The sequence below is a fragment of the Engystomops pustulosus genome, chromosome 1, assembly GCF_040894005.1.
Source record: "Engystomops pustulosus chromosome 1, aEngPut4.maternal, whole genome shotgun sequence".
NCBI lineage: Eukaryota > Metazoa > Chordata > Amphibia > Anura > Leptodactylidae > Engystomops > Engystomops pustulosus.
In genome coordinates this window covers 82728532-82747369 of record NC_092411.1, presented here as the reverse complement: position 1 = coordinate 82747369, position 18838 = coordinate 82728532, and the positions used below count along the sequence as shown (strand labels likewise).

At 40.1% G+C, this 18838-nt stretch overlaps 1 protein-coding gene across 4 annotated transcripts in view; it reads left to right on the top strand.

Annotated features, from left to right (window-relative positions):
* LOC140126362 (serotransferrin-like) overlaps window positions 1–18838 on the top strand; it is a 43234-nt gene that overhangs the window by 259 nt on the left and 24137 nt on the right. For 2 of the 4 annotated variants that reach the window (XM_072145780.1, XM_072145755.1), the window contains exons 1-4: window positions 10995–11038; window positions 12013–12163; window positions 16934–17091; window positions 18091–18190. In XM_072145780.1, coding sequence (XP_072001881.1) covers window positions 12100–12163; window positions 16934–17091; window positions 18091–18190 — 322 coding nt within the window. In that variant the 5' untranslated portion in view covers window positions 10995–11038; window positions 12013–12099. Of the gene's footprint in view, window positions 1–10994; window positions 11039–12012; window positions 12164–16933; window positions 17092–18090; window positions 18191–18838 lie in introns of those variants that run through there. The other 2 variants (XM_072145764.1, XM_072145772.1) reach the window with 2 other exon arrangements.

Sequence of the window (18838 nt, the reverse complement as noted above, 5' to 3'; positions counted from 1 at the left end):
ACTTCTCCACAAGAATCTGGTCCTTATCAGTGATGGAAAATCCCCGGCTCTGCCTGAGCTGTTTATTTTCCATCACTGGAGAGGAACTTTTTGTTCCCTACTGATCCTAAATTAAAATAGCATTTTGCCTAGTCACAGTGATTTACCTAAATTCCATAATTCCAAAAATAGCTGGTGTAAAGTAGACTCCACAGTCTTAAACTACTTCAGATTATTAACATCCAGCATGTTTTATATGGTGTGGAATACGACTGTGTAGTCTAACCCTACACTGATCTATTCACTGACACTTTAAAGGGAACCTGTCATCAGAAATTGACCTAATAAACTGTTACCAGTATGTTGTCAAGCAGCTTAACAGCTTCTAGTTCAAGTTTCTGGCATGGCCCAGGTTAGTGGCATCAGCCAGAAAATCAACTCAGAAGTGAGATGTAGATTGGATGTATAAAGCCAGGAAAGCAGAGAGTTTAACACGAAAGTGAAGCTTCCCTGCATCTGAAACCACCTCCTCACATGTAATTGATATCATGGGACTTCAGGAGATCTAGTCAATGGTGTCCCTAGATGCAAGACCATCACTTACAGTGAAGGGGGCGTTCTGAGGCAGTGTTAACTTCAGTGTTAAACTTTCTGCCTCCTTGACTTCACTTAACCAATTTACATCTCACTTCAAAGTAGATTTTCTGTATAATGCCACCATACTACACCATGAAAGAAACATGATCTAGAAGCTGCTCAGCTGCTTGTCAACATCGTGGTCGAGGCTTACTAGGCCAATTTCTGATGACAGGTTCCCTTTAATAATTCTTCCTGAGTGTCTTTGATAAGAGAAGTCTGTTGCACCCACGGGTCCTCTTCTAACGGGAGCAACAGGTCAGTGCATGCTGGCCTATGTCAGCCGCCACTGACATCATAGTGTGTGTCGCCCAGCGGTCACGGACCTTCGGGGGAGTTGGAAAGGTGAGTACTGACTTTATTATTTTAAGTGCTGGGTATACTGGGGGATGGTCTGCTGGCTATATCCAGGGGGACATACGCTTGCTGACTTTATACTGGGGCATAGGCTGTCTGGCTATATACTAGGGGCATGGGCTGGCTATATAATGGGGGCCAAATTGGCAATATACTGGCACGGGCCTCCCGCTCCTGGAAGTAAGAAGAAGACCTGCGGGGGCATTCGGAAAGGTGAGTATTGACTTTATTGTTTTGAGTGCTGGGTATACTGGGGGATGGCTGGCTATATACAGGGGAGCATGAGCAGGCTATATACTTGGGGGAAAATGCTGGCTTTATACTAGGGGCTGACTATATACTGGGGGGCATAGGCTGGCTGGCTATAATCTGGGGGCATGGGCTGGCTATATACTGGGGACCGGCTGGCTATATACTGGGGGATGACTGGCTGTATAAAGGGGGCCATCTAGCTGTATATTGGGGCAGGACCTGGCTTTATACTGCGGGATGGCTGGTTGTATACAGAGGCAGGGGGCTGTCTAGCTATATATTGGGGGGGGGGCATGGTCTGTCACCAATGCATTTCCTACCCTAGGCTTATACTCAAGTCTTTGTGGTAAAATTAAGTACTTTGGGCTTATACTTGGGTTGGCAATATACAGCACTGCTGATCCTCTTAATATTCAAACATATTATTAAAAAAAAATTAATTCTTATATAGTCTAATAAAATAGATAAAACAGCAGTGAAGCCCATAATCAAATGCAGTACATGTAATCTCTAATATATTTATTAACCCGTTAAGGATGCAACCATTTTGTAGCTTAAAGGAAACCTACCACTTAAAAGTGGTAGTTTTTACACACATATACATGGCACCAGCTCAGGGTGAGCTGGTGCCGAAGCATATTTTTATTAGTAGAATAAAGCCCATATCGCCGATTTATAAGTTATATTAACTTATAGCTTGGCGCACCGCACTAGGGCGCGATGCACCATGCGCGTGCACGGCTCTCCGGCACACGCCCGCATGCGCAACTTAGCACGGGGAAACAGGTCGTGCTAAGTTGTGCAGGCGCGCGTGTGCCGGAGAGCTCAGTGACGTCACCGGCTCTTCAGCACTTCAGAATCCGGCGCACGCACGGTGCGTCGTGCCCTAGTGCAGTGCACCGAGCTATAAGTTAATATAACTTATAAATCGGAGATAGGGGCTTTATTCTACTAATAAAAATATGCTCCAGCACCAGCTCATGTATATGTGTGTAAAAACTACCACTTTTAAGTGGTAGGTTTCCTTTAAGGCTCAGTCCCATTTTTTGTATTCTGACTTGCGTCGCTTTATATGGTTATAACTTTTGAACACTGTTACTTATCAAAGCGATTCTGAGATTGTATTTTCTTCACATGTTGTACTTCATTTTAGTGGTAAATTTTGGCTGATAAGTTTTGCGTTTATTTACAAAAAAAATAAAAAATTATGAATTTTTCAAAACATTTGCCATGTTTGAAATACGAAGTAATCGTGTTTTCAGGCAGATAGATTTACCACCTAAATAAGATGCTGCATAACATATGTCTACTTTACATTTTCATCATTTTTGAAATGTCTGGATAATTTATTTTGATGTCACGCGGCTTACAAATTGAACATCCGGATTTTCAGAATTGACTATTTTGGGGATAAATACAGTTTTGAATGAAATTTTACATATTTAACATCAAACCCCCCTATATAACCAACCTATTTTTAAATCTGCACCTATCAAGCTATCAGAAACAGCTTTTAGGAAGATTGTTAACCCCTTGAGATCTTCATAGTAATTACATCAAAATGGAGGTGAAATTTAGAATGGTCATATTCATTTAGCCCTAAAATTTACACATTTCCAAAAGATAAGAGAAAACCCACCATAAAATTTGTTATGAAATTTCTCCCAATTACAGAGACCCCTTACATGTGGCCGTTACTTGTTTTATGGGCGCTCAGCGAGGCGCAGGAGGGACCTGCAACTGCTTTTTCGTTATGATTTTGGGGTTGGTATCCTCTATTATTGAATATTTAGGAACTTTTTTTGAGGTCACGAGTAGAAAAGCATCAATTCTGTACTGGATTTACTTTTTTTTTTTTTTTGTGTTCACCGTATAGCCTAATAATCATGTTATCTTTATTCTATGGGTTGATACGATTATGGGGACACCAGACTTGAAAATTTTTTAAAATGTTTTACTAAATTTGCCAAATAAAACACTAATGTGCGGGAAACACTATCATTTTTGCATTGCCGTCTTCCAAGTGGCATAACATTGTTACGTTTTTGGCTATGGAGCTGGTTAATGGCTTGTTTTTTGCGGGACATATTGTGCTTTGCAACAGTATCATTCTGGAGTACATATGTTTTGTTGACCACTTTTTATTGCATTTTTGTGGGATTCAATAGGAAAAAAATCATATTTTTTTGTCGAGTTTTTAAAGTTTTTTACGACGTTCAATGTACAGGTGCGAATAATTTAATTTTATTCTACGGATTGTTACGGACGCGGTGATACTATATATATGTGGGGTTTGTGTTATGATGTTATGACTTTTTTGAGCGTTATATGTCTCACCACCTAGCAAAACTATGCCAGGTCTGATCTGGTGTAGTTTTATGTAAAAACATGCAAGCAAATGTTTGTAGACCCTCCACGCTCACATGGCTAATTATTTCAGTGCTTTTGCGATTGCAATTAATGTCCCCTAATTTTTTTTTTAAACTATCTAAAAGTAGGCCCTTTTGTTTACTAGTCATAAAAGTGCCATTCATTTATAGTCATAAAGCCAATCATAAATGTGGTGCAAAGTTGCCTCATTTAAATCACTAATTAAAGAGAACCCGTCATGCAAAATAACCCCCCTAAACTAAATATATTTTCATAAACTGCCATTAGAGAGCATTGCCTCTATCCCTTCATTGTCCCTCTACATGCCTGTAAACCTAAGCAATGAGGTCCTAAAGCTGTATGCAAATGACCTGTGAAATGTCCAATGAAGCATTAGCATATTCAAGCTGTCCACTCTATTCATTCACTCTATTCATGAGTGGGAGGCACAACCACACCCCCAGTGCTTGACTGACAGCCTGTATAATGATGTGCTTCCTGGTGCTGGTGGCCACACCCCCTGCAGCCTGTGTGTGCATGTGTGTGTGTATAGGAGAGATACAGCAGCTCCAGGCAGCCATGTTATAGCAGAACATGTCAGATTCATGTGTAGCTGATGTCTGTGTCTCTGTATATTAGGAGGATGCAGCATGTCAGCAGATGCAGCGCACACACTAGCCATGCTTTACTATACATTACACACAGACATGTGCAGGGGGAGGAGAGGGGAGTGGTAACAGGGGTGACATCACTGCCTCTGACCTTGTGACCAGCCTCATTTACATGATAAAGAATAGATGATTTTATAATGATTAATGTATGAAATAACTAGATAAAGGCTGGGATGGGATCCTTGTGAGCTGCTCCAACAGGTAGAGGTGACAGGACAAGTGGCAGAGACCCGTTGACAGAAGATCAGAAGATGGCAAAAAAAATTTTTTCTTTTTTGTACACATTCGTTTAATTTTTGAAAATGTATTAAAACACAATAAAACCTATATAAATTTGGTATCACCGCGATCGCACCGAACCAAAGAATAAAGTAGGCGTGTTATTTGGAGCGAAGAGTGAAAGTCGTAAAAACTGAGCCCACAAGAACGTGACGCACACACGTTTTTTTTTTTCAATTTTTCCACATTTGGAATTTTTTTTCAGCTTCGCAGTACACAGCATGTTAAAATAAATAACATTACGGGAAAGTAAAATTTGTTACGCACAAAATAAGCCCTCACACAGGTCTGTACACAAAAAAATGAAAAAGTTATGGATTTTTGAAGTTGGAGAGCGAGAAATGAGCCGAAAAACCCTGCGTCCTTAAGGGGTTAAAGAGAGTCTACCAGCAATGTTGGGGGCAGGGAGTGGTTGTTTATACCTATATTATTTCTGTTTTTCTCACCAACTGCACCTATGTCTTGCACTTATGACCACTGACGATCTGTTGCACCACACGCCAGGGCCCAAATGCCCACTATACCCCTCTGTACTAATATGATAAATTGAATGATAGTGAGATAATGGAGAGTGAAACTCTCCCTAGTCCTTCTGTAACTTAGAAAACATAATTTCAATATAATGTGCCTACAGGAGACACACCTAGTGGGGGTCTGGCTATACTGGCTCAAGAAAGCTTCAATGGGTTAGGCTTAACACTCTGTTTTTTCCTCTAATGCTAGGGGAGTATCTATTTTTGTGCACAGAAGTGTGTCTTTTTTCTAAAATACCTGATCGTGTAAAAACGTAGAACTGCAGAAAATCATACTGGATATATAAATTAAACACATTGTGCCCTAACGGACTCAATGAAGTCATAGGGGCATATTTATCAGGACCTCTGCGCACCGCCAGCGGCGCAGAGGCCCTGAAATAATCGCAAATGCTAGCTTATTGCTAGCTTTTGCGATTATTTGCCCCAATCCGCCACCTTCGCGCCAGTGGGGCGTGAAGGGGGGGCGCGGCCGGCCGAGAGGGGGGTGCGGCCGGACGGGAGTGGGCCGTCGCGGGGCGTTATTTTCTACGCCAGGCCCTCTACGCAGAAGCCTCTTGATGTATCGGACTGCGAATTCGCAGCGGCGGGGCGATCACAAGCACCAGCGTATGATAAATATCCCCCATAGAATCCATCTAGAGTCCCATTCCCAAATCATATTACCCATACTCACTTTTGTTTTTTGTAAATCCGCTGTTTTGTGCTCACTGTAGCGTTTGGGGGTAACTTAGCATCAAAGGTAGAAGCTTACGGACCTCTCAGGCGACTTTTGTGGTGCTGAGCGCCAAAAACAGTAATGTAGGAGCTTGTAGCAATCCAAAATAAAACGGCTTTATTCAGCTTTAAAACATTTACAGGAACAAAAAAATAACAAACAGCCTAGCCTCTACTTAGGGCACTACCTCACTTCTTGAACCCTAACTCCCTTCTAGGTTCAAGGAACACTGCTGGGGTTCCTCCTCAGCACTCTGGCTTTCAGTGAGCTCAAACAAAACAATGTCCTTACTGGATTCCAGTCCTCTTTGGACAGACCACCTGTCTGTCTCCAACTGGTCCCAAGTCCTCCTGCTGACTGCAGGACACACAGCACTGGCTTGCTGTGAGCTCTCCCTCTGGAGTTGGCCTGGGATGGGAGTGGTCAAGGTCCTTTTCAACCCTGGTTGTGGGTCGCTCTCCAGCGCCCCCTAGGTTCACACTCTTACATATCCTCCCCCTCAGCTCACCACTTATGGGGTGAGCGACCCTGGGACAAGACATGCAATGACGACGTCCCTTTTCACTCAAGTTAATATGTACAATGTCTGTCCACATTTTCTCAACTGTAGGGCACATCTTGTCTGGTGGTCTCATCTTCCAAGTTCCTGTCATTCTACTTTTCCTGGTTCTTTGCATTTCTGTTTCTTTGTTGAAGTTCTCAGACTGAACATTAACAATGATTCTCAACCATCTTTTACTTTTGTTTGTGAAGAAACACGGTTCAGTTTCACAATTACTTTTTGTTATGGACATAGAAACTCTACATTTCAACTGTTTCTTCTTGACATCTGCATCAGGATGTAAAGCTTGTAATTCACCTTTTATTTTCAAGTCTAGTTTCTTTTTGTGCTTTGTGGATAACATGGAGACAACATCCACCATTGTATTAGGCATTTTAAGGGCTGTGACAACATACCTCTGGTCACTCTTAATGGCTCTTGTCCTTGGCTTTGGATGTACTTTGACCTTATTGGCCAGTTCACAACACTTATAGTATTGGACATTTTTAGACTTCTCAAACTTGCCTTTTATCTGCTCTTTAACTCCATTGTTTTCCAAAACTATAGGAGACGGTTTCACCTCTTCAACAGCCTGTAGGTTTACATTTAATTTTGGCTTCTTAGTTTTATTATATAGCTTTTTGTTGTATGAAGGTGGAGTCTGACTTTTCAAGCCTTTGATAGCACCAGCGCTAGGACAAGAAGAGGAAGACAACTTAAACACTTTTCTCTTGTTTGGGTAAACACCACTCCCCTTTTCCTCAGTAATAGTTTTTTGTAAGCTCTCATACTGTAGGTCATCACACTGTACAATATAATGCCCAACATTCTTATCTTTGTAACTCAACTTTATTCTCTCTTCCTCAATAGCGGCAGCTTTTCCTGGTTCCATATCCATCTGTGTACGGCCAGCCTTCAATTCCAGCTCCAGAACTTTATACCTCTGAGTAGTGTCTTCCTTGCTTTCTGCAAGTTTGAATTGCAAATTTTCCTCCAGTTTACACACTTGTGCTTTTAATTTAGCAGTTTGACTTTGTAGATCTACAATTTGAACACATAAATCAGATTGGATTTTCTCAAACTGAATCCTCATGTCCTCCATCTGATGTTCCATGTTACTGTTAGTTTTGTCTATTTTGTCATAAGCCTCAGTCTTTTCCTTATACATTTTCTTCAAGGCTTTCAGGTGCGATTCAATTTCTCCACGTTCAAGATGTAGTCTATCCAAATTCTGAGAAAAACAGGATGACATCTCCACCATTTCTTTGTCCTTCTCCTGCATCAGAATAGACACCCTTTCATTACTGGCATAAGACATTTTTAGCTCCTGCTCCAGCTCACATATTTTAGTTCCTAGAGTCATTACTTTTTCTTCAAAAACTGCAGCTCTGCCCTGCCATTCCTTTACTTCATTAGTTTTGTGAGTGTCCCTTACTGCATGTGTGGTCCGCTCTGACTGGAAGGTCTCCCTCACAGATTCTAATTGTGCATCTCTGTCAGACACGGCTTTCCTCAAGTGTGCAACTTCATTCTCCTTATCAATCAATTCAGCTGAGAGGTTTTTATACTTTGTATCTTGAATCTCCAACTGATTTTGCAAAAACTCATTTTGCTCACTTTTAGCACATTTAGTTCTTTAAAGCTCCTCTTCTAGCAAATGAAGATCACACTTTAATTTCTCAATAGTGCATTCTCTGACGCGGTCATCTTGGAGACGCTGCTCCTTTAAATTCTGCAATTGCATCTCCAGCTCTTGCTTTTGCTCCACACAATGTACAACTTTACTAGACAGAGAGCATTTCATCTCATCAAACTCCTTCTTAGTGACATAGTCCATTCCAGGCAAACCCAGCACCACATTTTTACCATTACTGCAGCATGAACTTTTTATGGAGTCAAGCTCTTTCTTTAATTTCACATTTTCTTTATCAGACGCCTCAAGTTGCCATTTCCAGTCAGCTATTTCACCCTCATACACAAACCTGAGAGTTTTCACATAGCTCCCAACCGTCCCGATTTTGACGGGACTTTCCCGTTTTTCGTACCCCTGCCCCGCGTCACGGGCAGCTATGATATTGTCACGGATTCTCCCCCCAGGTCCCGCTGTGTCAGCATAGTAAATACTTTGAAAGCCTGAACTCACAGTACAGAATGGCTTTTACAGACATAGGGAGGGAATCCTTTTCAGAGAAGTGTCGGGCTTAGCGCAGAGCAGGGACCACGTCATCAGCTTCAGATCTGTCCATATATGGTCACTGCATCTCCTAGAGTTCCCCAGAGCAGACATCGGGCAGGGAATCCTTTTCAGAGAAGTGTCGGCTTAGTGGAGAGAGCAGGGACCACGTCATCAGCTCAGATCTCTATCTGTCCATATATGGTCTCCAGGTCTTCCCCAGACACAAGCTCTTTATATAATTAAATTAAATAAAGTTTTGGCCAGGCTGAGATTCGAACCTGGGACCCTCTGCACCATAGACAGGAGCCTAACTAACTGAGCTATAAGCCCAGTGATACAGAGCTGAGGATTTCTGGTAAGTAAGACATGTTATCTGCCATTTACACTGTGACACAGAGAGGGATCTTCTCAGAGATTATTATTGTAATTATTGAGACTATTATTATTATTATTATTATTATAAATTTTATTATTATGGAGATGATTATTAATAATGGTAAAAATAATAATAATCATCTCAATAATAATAATAATAATAATAATAATAGTCTCAATAATTACAATAATCTGAGAAGATCCCTCCCTATATACCAAGGCAGTATATAGTTCTTAGTTACCAAAATTCTCCACTTGTTAATCACTGAGGCTATAGCTCAGTGGGTTGAGGCGCTGTGTTATTATTGTACATGGACACTGCAGGTTCTGGGTTCAAATCCCAATGAGGATAATATTTTTTTTTTTTTTTTTTTTTAAATTATGATTTTTATTATTTTTAATATGGCTAAAATTTGGGGCGTGGCCAGGGAGTGATTGGGGGTGTGGCTTAGAGGGATCGCCATTTTGTCCCTCTTTCCTTTTCCCAAATGTTGGGAGGTATGTTTTCATCTCATCTTGAAGCTGCTGCACCATATTGTTTGGCTCTCTAGAATATTCATCATGTTCACTAGTATGTGACACAACAGCAGCAGGATTATATTCAATCATAGAACAGAGGTGCTTCATAAAAATTAAATCACTTTCATGCAGTGTATTTGCTTTAGTTGCAGCCTGCAGACCCGGTTCCAGGTTTTGCGACCCTCTGCCTTGAGACTGCTGCACTAAGGCACCTGTGTTCAGCTTTGCTTTATTACACAATGAAACTTTCTTTTTCTTTCCCATTGTTGAATATCAGCAAAACACAATATTCAGAATAACTCCTCGTTATAAATAGTGTCACTTTTTACTGTTCTCTTTTTATTCAATAGCATTCAACAAAACAGTCCTTCTGTTGCACTACAACAACTAGCATTTCCTTCTGTCTTCACACAAATACAGGCTATTACAATTAACCATTTCAGTCTGGTCAGCCTTACTCTCACACAGCAATACAGTTCAGGATACTGTTTCAATTTGTTGCCACTAGCAACATACACGCTTGTGTGCCACAGCATACAAAGTCCATTGCCTGGATTGCACTTCCAGAGTTTACACGTCACCAGTTTTGCAGAAACATTTGATTGTGGATTCACTCACCCAACCTTGGGTCTCTGCCTTGGAATTACTCCTGCTGTTTCAGCTGTAGGCCACAATCCACATTACTGCAGTTCAGCAAACACGTTTTCTTTGGCCCTTGCGTGGATCTCCTCATGCCCGCATCCGAAGCACCATATGTAGCGTTTGGGGGTAACTTAGCATCAAAGGTAGAAGCTTACGGACCTCTCAGGCGACTTTTGTGGTGCTGAGCGCCAAAAACAGTAATGTAGGAGCTTGTAGCAATCCAAAATAAAACGGCTTTATTCAGCTTTAAAACATTTACAGGAACAAAAAAATAACAAACAGCCTAGCCTCTACTTAGGGCACTACCTCACTTCTTGAACCCTAACTCCCTTCTAGGTTCAAGGAACACTGCTGGGGTTCCACCTCAGCACTCTGGCTTTCAGTGAGCTCAAACAAAACAATGTCCTTACTGGATTCCAGTCCTCTTTGGACAGACCACCTGTCTGTCTCCAACTGGTCCCAAGTCCTCCTGCTGACTGCAGGACACACAGCACTGGCTTGCTGTGAGCTCTCCCTCTGGAGTTGGCCTGGGATGGGAGTGGTCAAGGTCCTTTTCAACCCTGGTTGTGGGTCGCTCTCCAGCGCCCCCTAGGTTCACACTCTTACATCACCTAAACTTGCATTATCCCTCTGATCCTTTTTTGACCCTTTATGCGATCCGTAGTCTGTCTGCCGTGATATCTCCAACCATTCCACTGAAACCTGGTTCAAACAATTGGTACATTTATTCATACTTATAATCATTTTTATTCTCATATACTCTAATATATATCTTTATATCTCCACATATCCTTTAGGCCAAGTTTATAAATCACACACATTAATGCATATATTTTAAGACACAGACTCCGAACTAATAATGTTGCCGATGCCATTCTGTATAAAATTCCTGAATCTCATTCTGTAAGGTTTGTGCATATCGATGCCATTTATCTGTTATCTGTATCTGTGATATAGTGACGTGGCAACAGACTGTGGAATCGTACTGAGGTAAAGATCGAATTGTACTGGCTGCGGGGGGTCCGCCCATCCTTTTCAATGGCAGAATAAGACCAAAATACGAACAGGGGGTAGACAACACAAGCCATAGACGAGGAGGGTATAGCTGGGTGGGGAGGGGGGGGTTTGGGGTAAGGGATGGCTTCTGTGTCGTTCTTTGGCCATACACAATAAGCGTATCGCCTATATTCAATGCAAGAGTCCTGAAAGGTTACAATTTCAAATACAAATAAAGACCTTATTATTTAAGCAAAGAGATCCTGAGAGGCCGGGGTTAGCTGGTATTCCTCCCATGGAGTCAACGCAGTGGCTGTTTTACCCGGGTCAGACATGTCTTCGGCCACCAGCTCCTCCATCCTTCGTATGTAGCGGAGCTTCTGTATCCACTCCACAACCGTGGGTGGATGAGGGCTCTTCCAGTGTCGAGAGATCACTGTCCTTGCTCCCGTGAGAAACATGAGTCCTTTTTTGACGAAGGGCTCAATGGGAACCTGTCACTAGCTGTATTTGTGCAAAATAAGGTGACAGGTTCCCTCTAACAAATATTATAATTACCTAATAACAAGTGAATTAGTCCAGTATAAATGTCCTGTAGAAGCGGCTTGTATAGCCCTGGGGTCTAGTGCAGCGGGAGCTGTAGTTATGATAATTTTTCATTTTATCAGCGCAATATCTAAGCTGCAGCACCATTATGCTTGGTTGCCACGAAGATCCCTGGATCATATAACAAGATAAGCTTCTCTGTGCAGAAGGTCCTAAGACAAAGGCTACTAACCATTAACCACATATCAGAAGGATAAAAATATATAATGGTAAATTAGAAAAGATTTCCCTTACAACATTAGGTTGTTGTGTTGCTTTTTGGACATCTAGAACTGGCCAAGGAACATGTTACATATGTTATTAATGTGTTTCATGTGTGGCCTCATCTCTATTTCCCTCCTTTCCTGCTGTTTTTTTCTCAGCATCTTTCATACCCCTCCCTTATCCTGTGATGGACTTCCAGTACCTCTGATGAGCAGAGCTGCACGTGAGCTGATATCGCCACAAACATGCATCTATTATCTCTTGTGAATGTGCTCCTCATCGCTCTCATGCTTCATTGCATGACGTCAGGTGGGTAAGAGATCAGCACCTTCCTTGGCTAGTAGAACACAAGTGGCTTTAGCCTACAGAACTGCAATAGAGCACAAAATCAGACACAACACAGGCCGGAAGCTGACTTCAGTACAGGCAGTCCCCGGGTTACGTACAAGATAGGGTCTGGAGGTTTGTTCTTAAGTTGAATTTGTATGTAAGTCAAAACTGCATATTTTATAATTGTAGATCCAGACAAAAACATTTTTGGCCCCTGTGACAATTGGAGTTTAAACATTTTTTGCTGTAATGGGACCGAGGATTATCAATAAAGCTGCATTACAGACACTTTACAGCTGATTATTGCAATCTGGGACTATAGTAAAGCATTCAGAGAGCTTCACCAGAGGTCAGAGGGGTCTGTCTGTAACTATGGGTTGTCTGTAAGTCAGGTGTCCTTAAGTAGGGGACCGCCTGTATATGTAAACATAAATCACTTTATTATTTTGTATACTGTACATACTTACAACACTCATACAATATGAAAGCCCAGAGCTGCTAATAATTGGACCTTTAGTTTTTAAAAATCATGTGCTGATAATTTTATCTTTTTGTTTTACTTATTGGAAATTTATATTCCTGTTTAATAGTGAGCCAACAACAGATTGCTGCATTTAACCTGTTAATTGACACAGCCTATCCCAACCGTGACATCTATCAGTGCTGCCGATTGAAACCCCCATAATTTCATCGGGGGGCTGTGATCGGGTGTCTTGACTCTTAGGTCTGTCATGCAGACTGATCTCTAACAATCCGCTAGAGCAGTGGTTCTCAACCTTTCTAATGCTGTGACCCCACAATACAGTTCCTCATGCTGTGGTGACCCCAAACCATGCAACTCGCAGTAAAAACACATTAAAATTGCGGCTCCGATGGCTTTAGGCGACCCCCGGTTTTGGTCGTTCGACCCCCGCTGGGGTCCCGAACCACAGGTTGAGAACCACTGCGCTAGAGGCAGACTGTTAGAGGGCCACGGTAAAAAACCTTACTGTCTTAGAAAAAAATGTAATTAATAAATATTTGTAACCTAGGCAGCTCTAAAGGGATAATAAGTTCATAACTAAAATTATATCAACAATAAATACAGTAATATTACAGTGTATTGTAGGAGTTTGTATGTCCCTTAGTGTTAAAGTACCCTACATGGCCTGAAATAATAAGAAAAAAATTATATTAAAAAATGTAAATATTCAAATCACCACCCTTTCCACATATAAAAAAAAAATTAAAATCATAGACTCCATAGCATCATGTGAAGGCTGTAATGGAAAATAACATCCAAATGTGTGAATAGCTGCTTTTTCACTATACATAAAAATTTTAATAAAAATGATGACATGGTCAAATAGGTCCCAAATTGATTCATATGAAAATGTCAACTCGTCATTCTGAAAACACCTTACACCTCTCGGTGCAACCGAGTATGAAAATATTATTGGTGTCAAAATAATGCAATATTTTTTTTAAAAAAATGTACATTTTTTTAAATCCACGAAAAACATAATAAAACCTATATACATTTGGTATTCCAGTTATCATACCACATAATAAAGGGGTTGTTTTTTGGGAACGCACAGTGAAAGCTATAAAACAGAGCCCTCAAGAAGATTCAGCAAATACAATTTTTTTTGTCAATTTCAATTTGGGAAAGTTGGATTTAGTTTCCAGCTTTGCAGTACAGGCAGTTCATGGGTTACATAAAAGTTGCATTCTTTAGGTTTGTTCTTAAGTGAAATGTAAGTGTAAATTCAATTATCAGAGATTGCAGGTCACCAATGAGGCTTGTGCATTCCCAGCACTAGCATCCTTGGTTACCTCTGATCTTAGATAGCAAAGGCTTGCAAGAAGATACTGAAAGAAGCCATTGCTATCAGATATGGTAGGTACATAAGGACACTTAGGCATTCTCCCTAGCACAAGCATCCTTGGTGAACAGCGATTGCTTGTGGTTTGCAGAAGGTAACTGAAGCCGCTGTGCTTGATGAAAAGGAGCCACTGCTATAAGAAATTGTACTGAATAATTGTAATACTCTCATACACACTTGTGAACAGCTATTCCCATATCACCCTATAGAGTTGTTCCAATACCTGAATTTAGAATTCGATACTGGTACTTAACGTAACATCACAATACAGGCAGTCCCCGGGTTACATACAAGATAGGGTCCGGAGGTTAGTTCTTAAGTTGAATTTGTATGTAAGTCGAAACTGTATATTTTATAATTGAAGTTATAGACAAATTTTTTTCTTTTGTCCCAGTGACAATTGGAGTTTCAAAATTTTTGCTGTAATTGGACCAAGGATTATCAATAAAGCTTCATTACAGACACTTTACAGCTGATTATTGCAGTCTGGGACTAAAGGAAAGCATCCAGAGAGCTTCACCAGAGGTCACAGTGGGCAGAGGGGTCCGTCTGTAACTATGGGTCGTCTGTAAGTCGGGTGTCCTTAAGTAGGGGACCGCCTGTACTCAATACCAAAACAATTCTATGGCATCTGAACACAGAGGTAAAATACCAGTGTATTGAGCTCTTGTTCAGTGTAACTCTATGGGAATTCAAGTGAATCTCTTAGTTAAGATACTTCCATTAACAGCAGGTAAATGTATAGCTCAGAGCCTAAAGGAAACCTACCATCAGGAATCTACCTATTAATTAGGTAGGTTCCTACTAACATCCTAAACCATCTTTCCCTAATCCTTTAATACTTCCTAACTTGATCTAAACTTTTCTAACTAAAATACAAATTATTGGCAGAAGCTACTGGGCATGGAAAAGTATCTCTGGTCTGTGGGAGCAAACAATAGACCCCTGTAGACTCTGCTGTTCCACCTTCTTCTGTGTCCTCTGCACTATTGAATTTACTGTCCTTAAAAATTAATTAATTGGATATAATTAAATGATTTAGAGAACTTTTGTCAGGGGATGTAGAAATATCATATACTGTATAGACAGGTGATGGTATTTCTCTGATAAGGTTAGTTCCTTCTCTGCTGACACCCATCACATCTACTCAAAGGATTCCCTTTTTCTCCTCTGCCCAACTGCCCATGCAATGGAGTATTGAAAACTGACTCTAGGAAGCACTCATACAGCTCTGTAAATGGAAAAATTAAAAAGTTATGACTATTGGAAGGTGGGAAGGAAATAGTCAAGTATAAGCCAATAATAAATTATTGCACATGCCATAAATAGTGCCTCTAAACAATTTCTTACACATTATCGCTGTCTCTAAATGTAATAGTTCTGATGTGCTTTAAAGAGATCCTGTCATGCAAAATAACCCCCCTAATCTAAATATATTTTCATGAACTGCCATTAGAGAGCATTGCCTCTATTCCTTCATTGTCCTTCTACATGCCTGTAAACCCAAGCAATGAGGTCCTAAAGCTGTATGCAAATGACCTGTGAAATGTCCAATGAGTCATTAGCATATTCATGAGTGGGAGGCACAGCCACACCCCCAGTGCTTGACTGACAGTCTGTAAATGGTGTAATGGCGGCTCCATGTGCTTCCTGGTGCTGGTGCCCCCTGCAGCCTGTGTGTGCATGTGTGTGTGTTTAGGAGAGATACAGCAGCTCCAGGCAGCCATGTTACAGCAGAACATGTCAGATTCATGTGTAGCTGATGTCTGTGTCTCTCACCTGTATATTAGGAGGATGCAGCATGTCAGCAGATGCAGCACACACACTAGCCATGCTTAACTATACATTACATACAGACATGAGCAGGGGGAGGAGAGGGGAGGGGTAACAGGGGTGACATCACTGCCTCTGACCATGTGACCAGCCTCATTTACATAATAACGAATAGATGATTTTACAATGAATAATGTATGAATTGACTAGATAAAGGCTGTGATGGGATCCTTGTGAGCTTCTCCAACAGGTAGATGTGACAGAAATAGTGAAAGAGACCTGATGACAGGTGTCCTTTAAACATGGATGTGTCAAAAGTTTATTTTTCATCATTAAACAAATACAAAGTAAATGGAAAAAAGAACTCTAAATCAAATATTGTTGTGGTTACTCTTTGCTTCTAAATCAAAAACAATTCAAATAATTCTGTCTCTACATGTAATCCCATAAAGACAGATATTGAGTTCAAGGCTCTATTGGGTCCGTATTGCCACATTGATATCTTATATATAGTTCTTTATGCTGACCATATATCTCTTAGACATTGACTGTATATTTGAGGTTGTTTTCTTACTGTAGATTAAACTTATAAACAATCAGAAGGCTTTCCTGATGGTATTGAAATATGATTTTATTTGATTTCATTTGCCTGTGGATTGCAGTGGTGTGTGCAACATAGCAATAACCATTCTGGCCTTTCTCCAGCTTAATATATTTTTTAACATTGACTCTGGAACACTATGTAGAGCTGCCCCATCTGGGAAACATATACAGTATACTCTTACTATGCTTCTCTTTGATCTTAGTTTGGCACCACATTGATAGACACGGTGCATGTGTTCTGAGCTAGGTATATGGCTGCATAACATGAAGGTTGTATATAAATAAAGATTTATTATTATATTTTTTCTGAAATAATAGTATTCAATAGGTTGTCTAATATAGAGAATCCCTGCCGGTATATCCTGTACCCGCATATGGATGTCATAGAGGCAAATGTACTGCTGTGGAGCCTGCTTTATCAGCTACAATGTAGAAACACCATATAAGATAAACAGTCTGTTTTATTGAATCAAATTTTTTGTAATGCAAAACTCCTTTAATTTTCAAGCTAAGAAGTTTCGCTGGTGCACCTTATCTGATGCTGAGCAAAGAAAATGTTCGTATCTGGCCCGTACTCTTCAAAATATTTTGTCTTCAAGTGACCCATTCTCTCGGGTATCCTGTGTACGAGCTCACAATACTCAGGACTGCATGATCAAAATTAGGGTAAGAAGAATAACAGAATCATTTAGATTTTGAAATCCCTATGTATATAGTCTGGTAACTTCTAGGTACATTTTTTAGGACCATGGGTGTAGGGCAGATTATGTATGCGCGTACATTGGCATAAAATATTATTTGTAGAATCAAACACATACAGCACCAGTGCTCAAAATATTTGGTAAAGGAAAAATACTGCTGTCTAATGTTGATCCCAAATTGGGCAATTTTGTGATTACAAAGTAAACCTCTACAACTAAAGTAAAGTTCAAAGGAAGTGCAGCACCGTGGAAAAGGTACAAGTCAATTTAATAAGCAGGTCACAGAGCTCCAATGGCATGACACTTATTTCAGAAACACAACAGCACCAAAAAATGGGAGTGGTAATCATCAAATTGTATGTTTACTTTGATATTTGTATTTTTTTATAGTCCAGCAGTCTTTAGGGGTCATTGATATTTAGTTACAAAAAGCATTATTGTCGTGCTCATTACTATTTGCATTTATTCCTTGATCATTCCGGGACAATTTGTATTCCTGTACTGTATTGCATTTATGCCTTAGTTATTACATCTGTTTTTTAGATTGCTTTTTTTGGTGGTCTCTGATTCTTGTCATTTTGACATTGCCTCTGTAGTGGATTAATGTCCTTTTCGATGCAAGGGAACAGTATAAAATAATTTCACACATAAAAGTCTTGTTGTTTCTATACTCTTATTAATATCCCCCTCTATATGTGATGACCAATTAGTAAATATTAGGGATTTTCATATGTTGTGCCCATAATTCATAAACTAGTTTGAATTAATTTGGTTAATTTGAATTAATTTGGTAACTTCAATCAGTCTTTCCAGAATGTAATATCGGTTAACCTGGTGCAGACTGGTTTGCAGTGGAAAATACTTTGACATATGTTTATGATAAATAAAACTTCACACCCAAATTAGCTAAGGATATACATTTTCAAGCCATGTTTTTTTCATACTATTATACTTTTGTTCTTAGGGAAATAAGGCAGATGCAGTGTCCTTGGATGCTGGTGATGTTTATACTGCAGTTAGTCTTTATGACTTGGAAGTTGTTGCAAAGGAAGAACATACTGAAGGTATCCATTTTATTATAGAGCTTTCTATAAGTTCACTTATAGGTTGTAGATAGTAGTAAAAAGTTTAGCTTTAATAGATTGGTTTTGTTACCCCTAACAAATGTTAGGAATGCTAGTCTATATAGAATGTTATATCCATATCTATTGTATGTTACAGAATAAACTGTTAAAAAGAGAGGTTTGGCTCACAATCAAAGTAAGTATTGGTAGCCAATGGACATGCTGTGGGTTGTAGTTTTGGCGCCTTTAGGAGATATCTGTTCTAAAGTGATTCTATACATAGGGTAAAGTATTCAGCTTTATTTGCCAGGGACAAGCCATCCAATCACCCTGTACATTTTATTACACTTAATTTTTTAGAACAACTTAAGTGTACACATACACATATACCAGCAGCCAGGGGCATACATTTTGCCTCTGTATGTACAGTATACTTCTTCTACTGTGGAAAACACAAGGTGCAAAGACGCAGCAAGCTATGTTCCTCCATCCTGCTCTCTCCTGCTAAGCAATAAATATAAGTTCAGCAGAGGCCATTGGAGGTGATGCAAAGAAAGGGTATTTTAGGAAGATTCTTCCAATGTAGAGCCAAAACGTGATATGCACCAAGCACTAATATGTCACAGAACTAGATTAGAAATAACATTG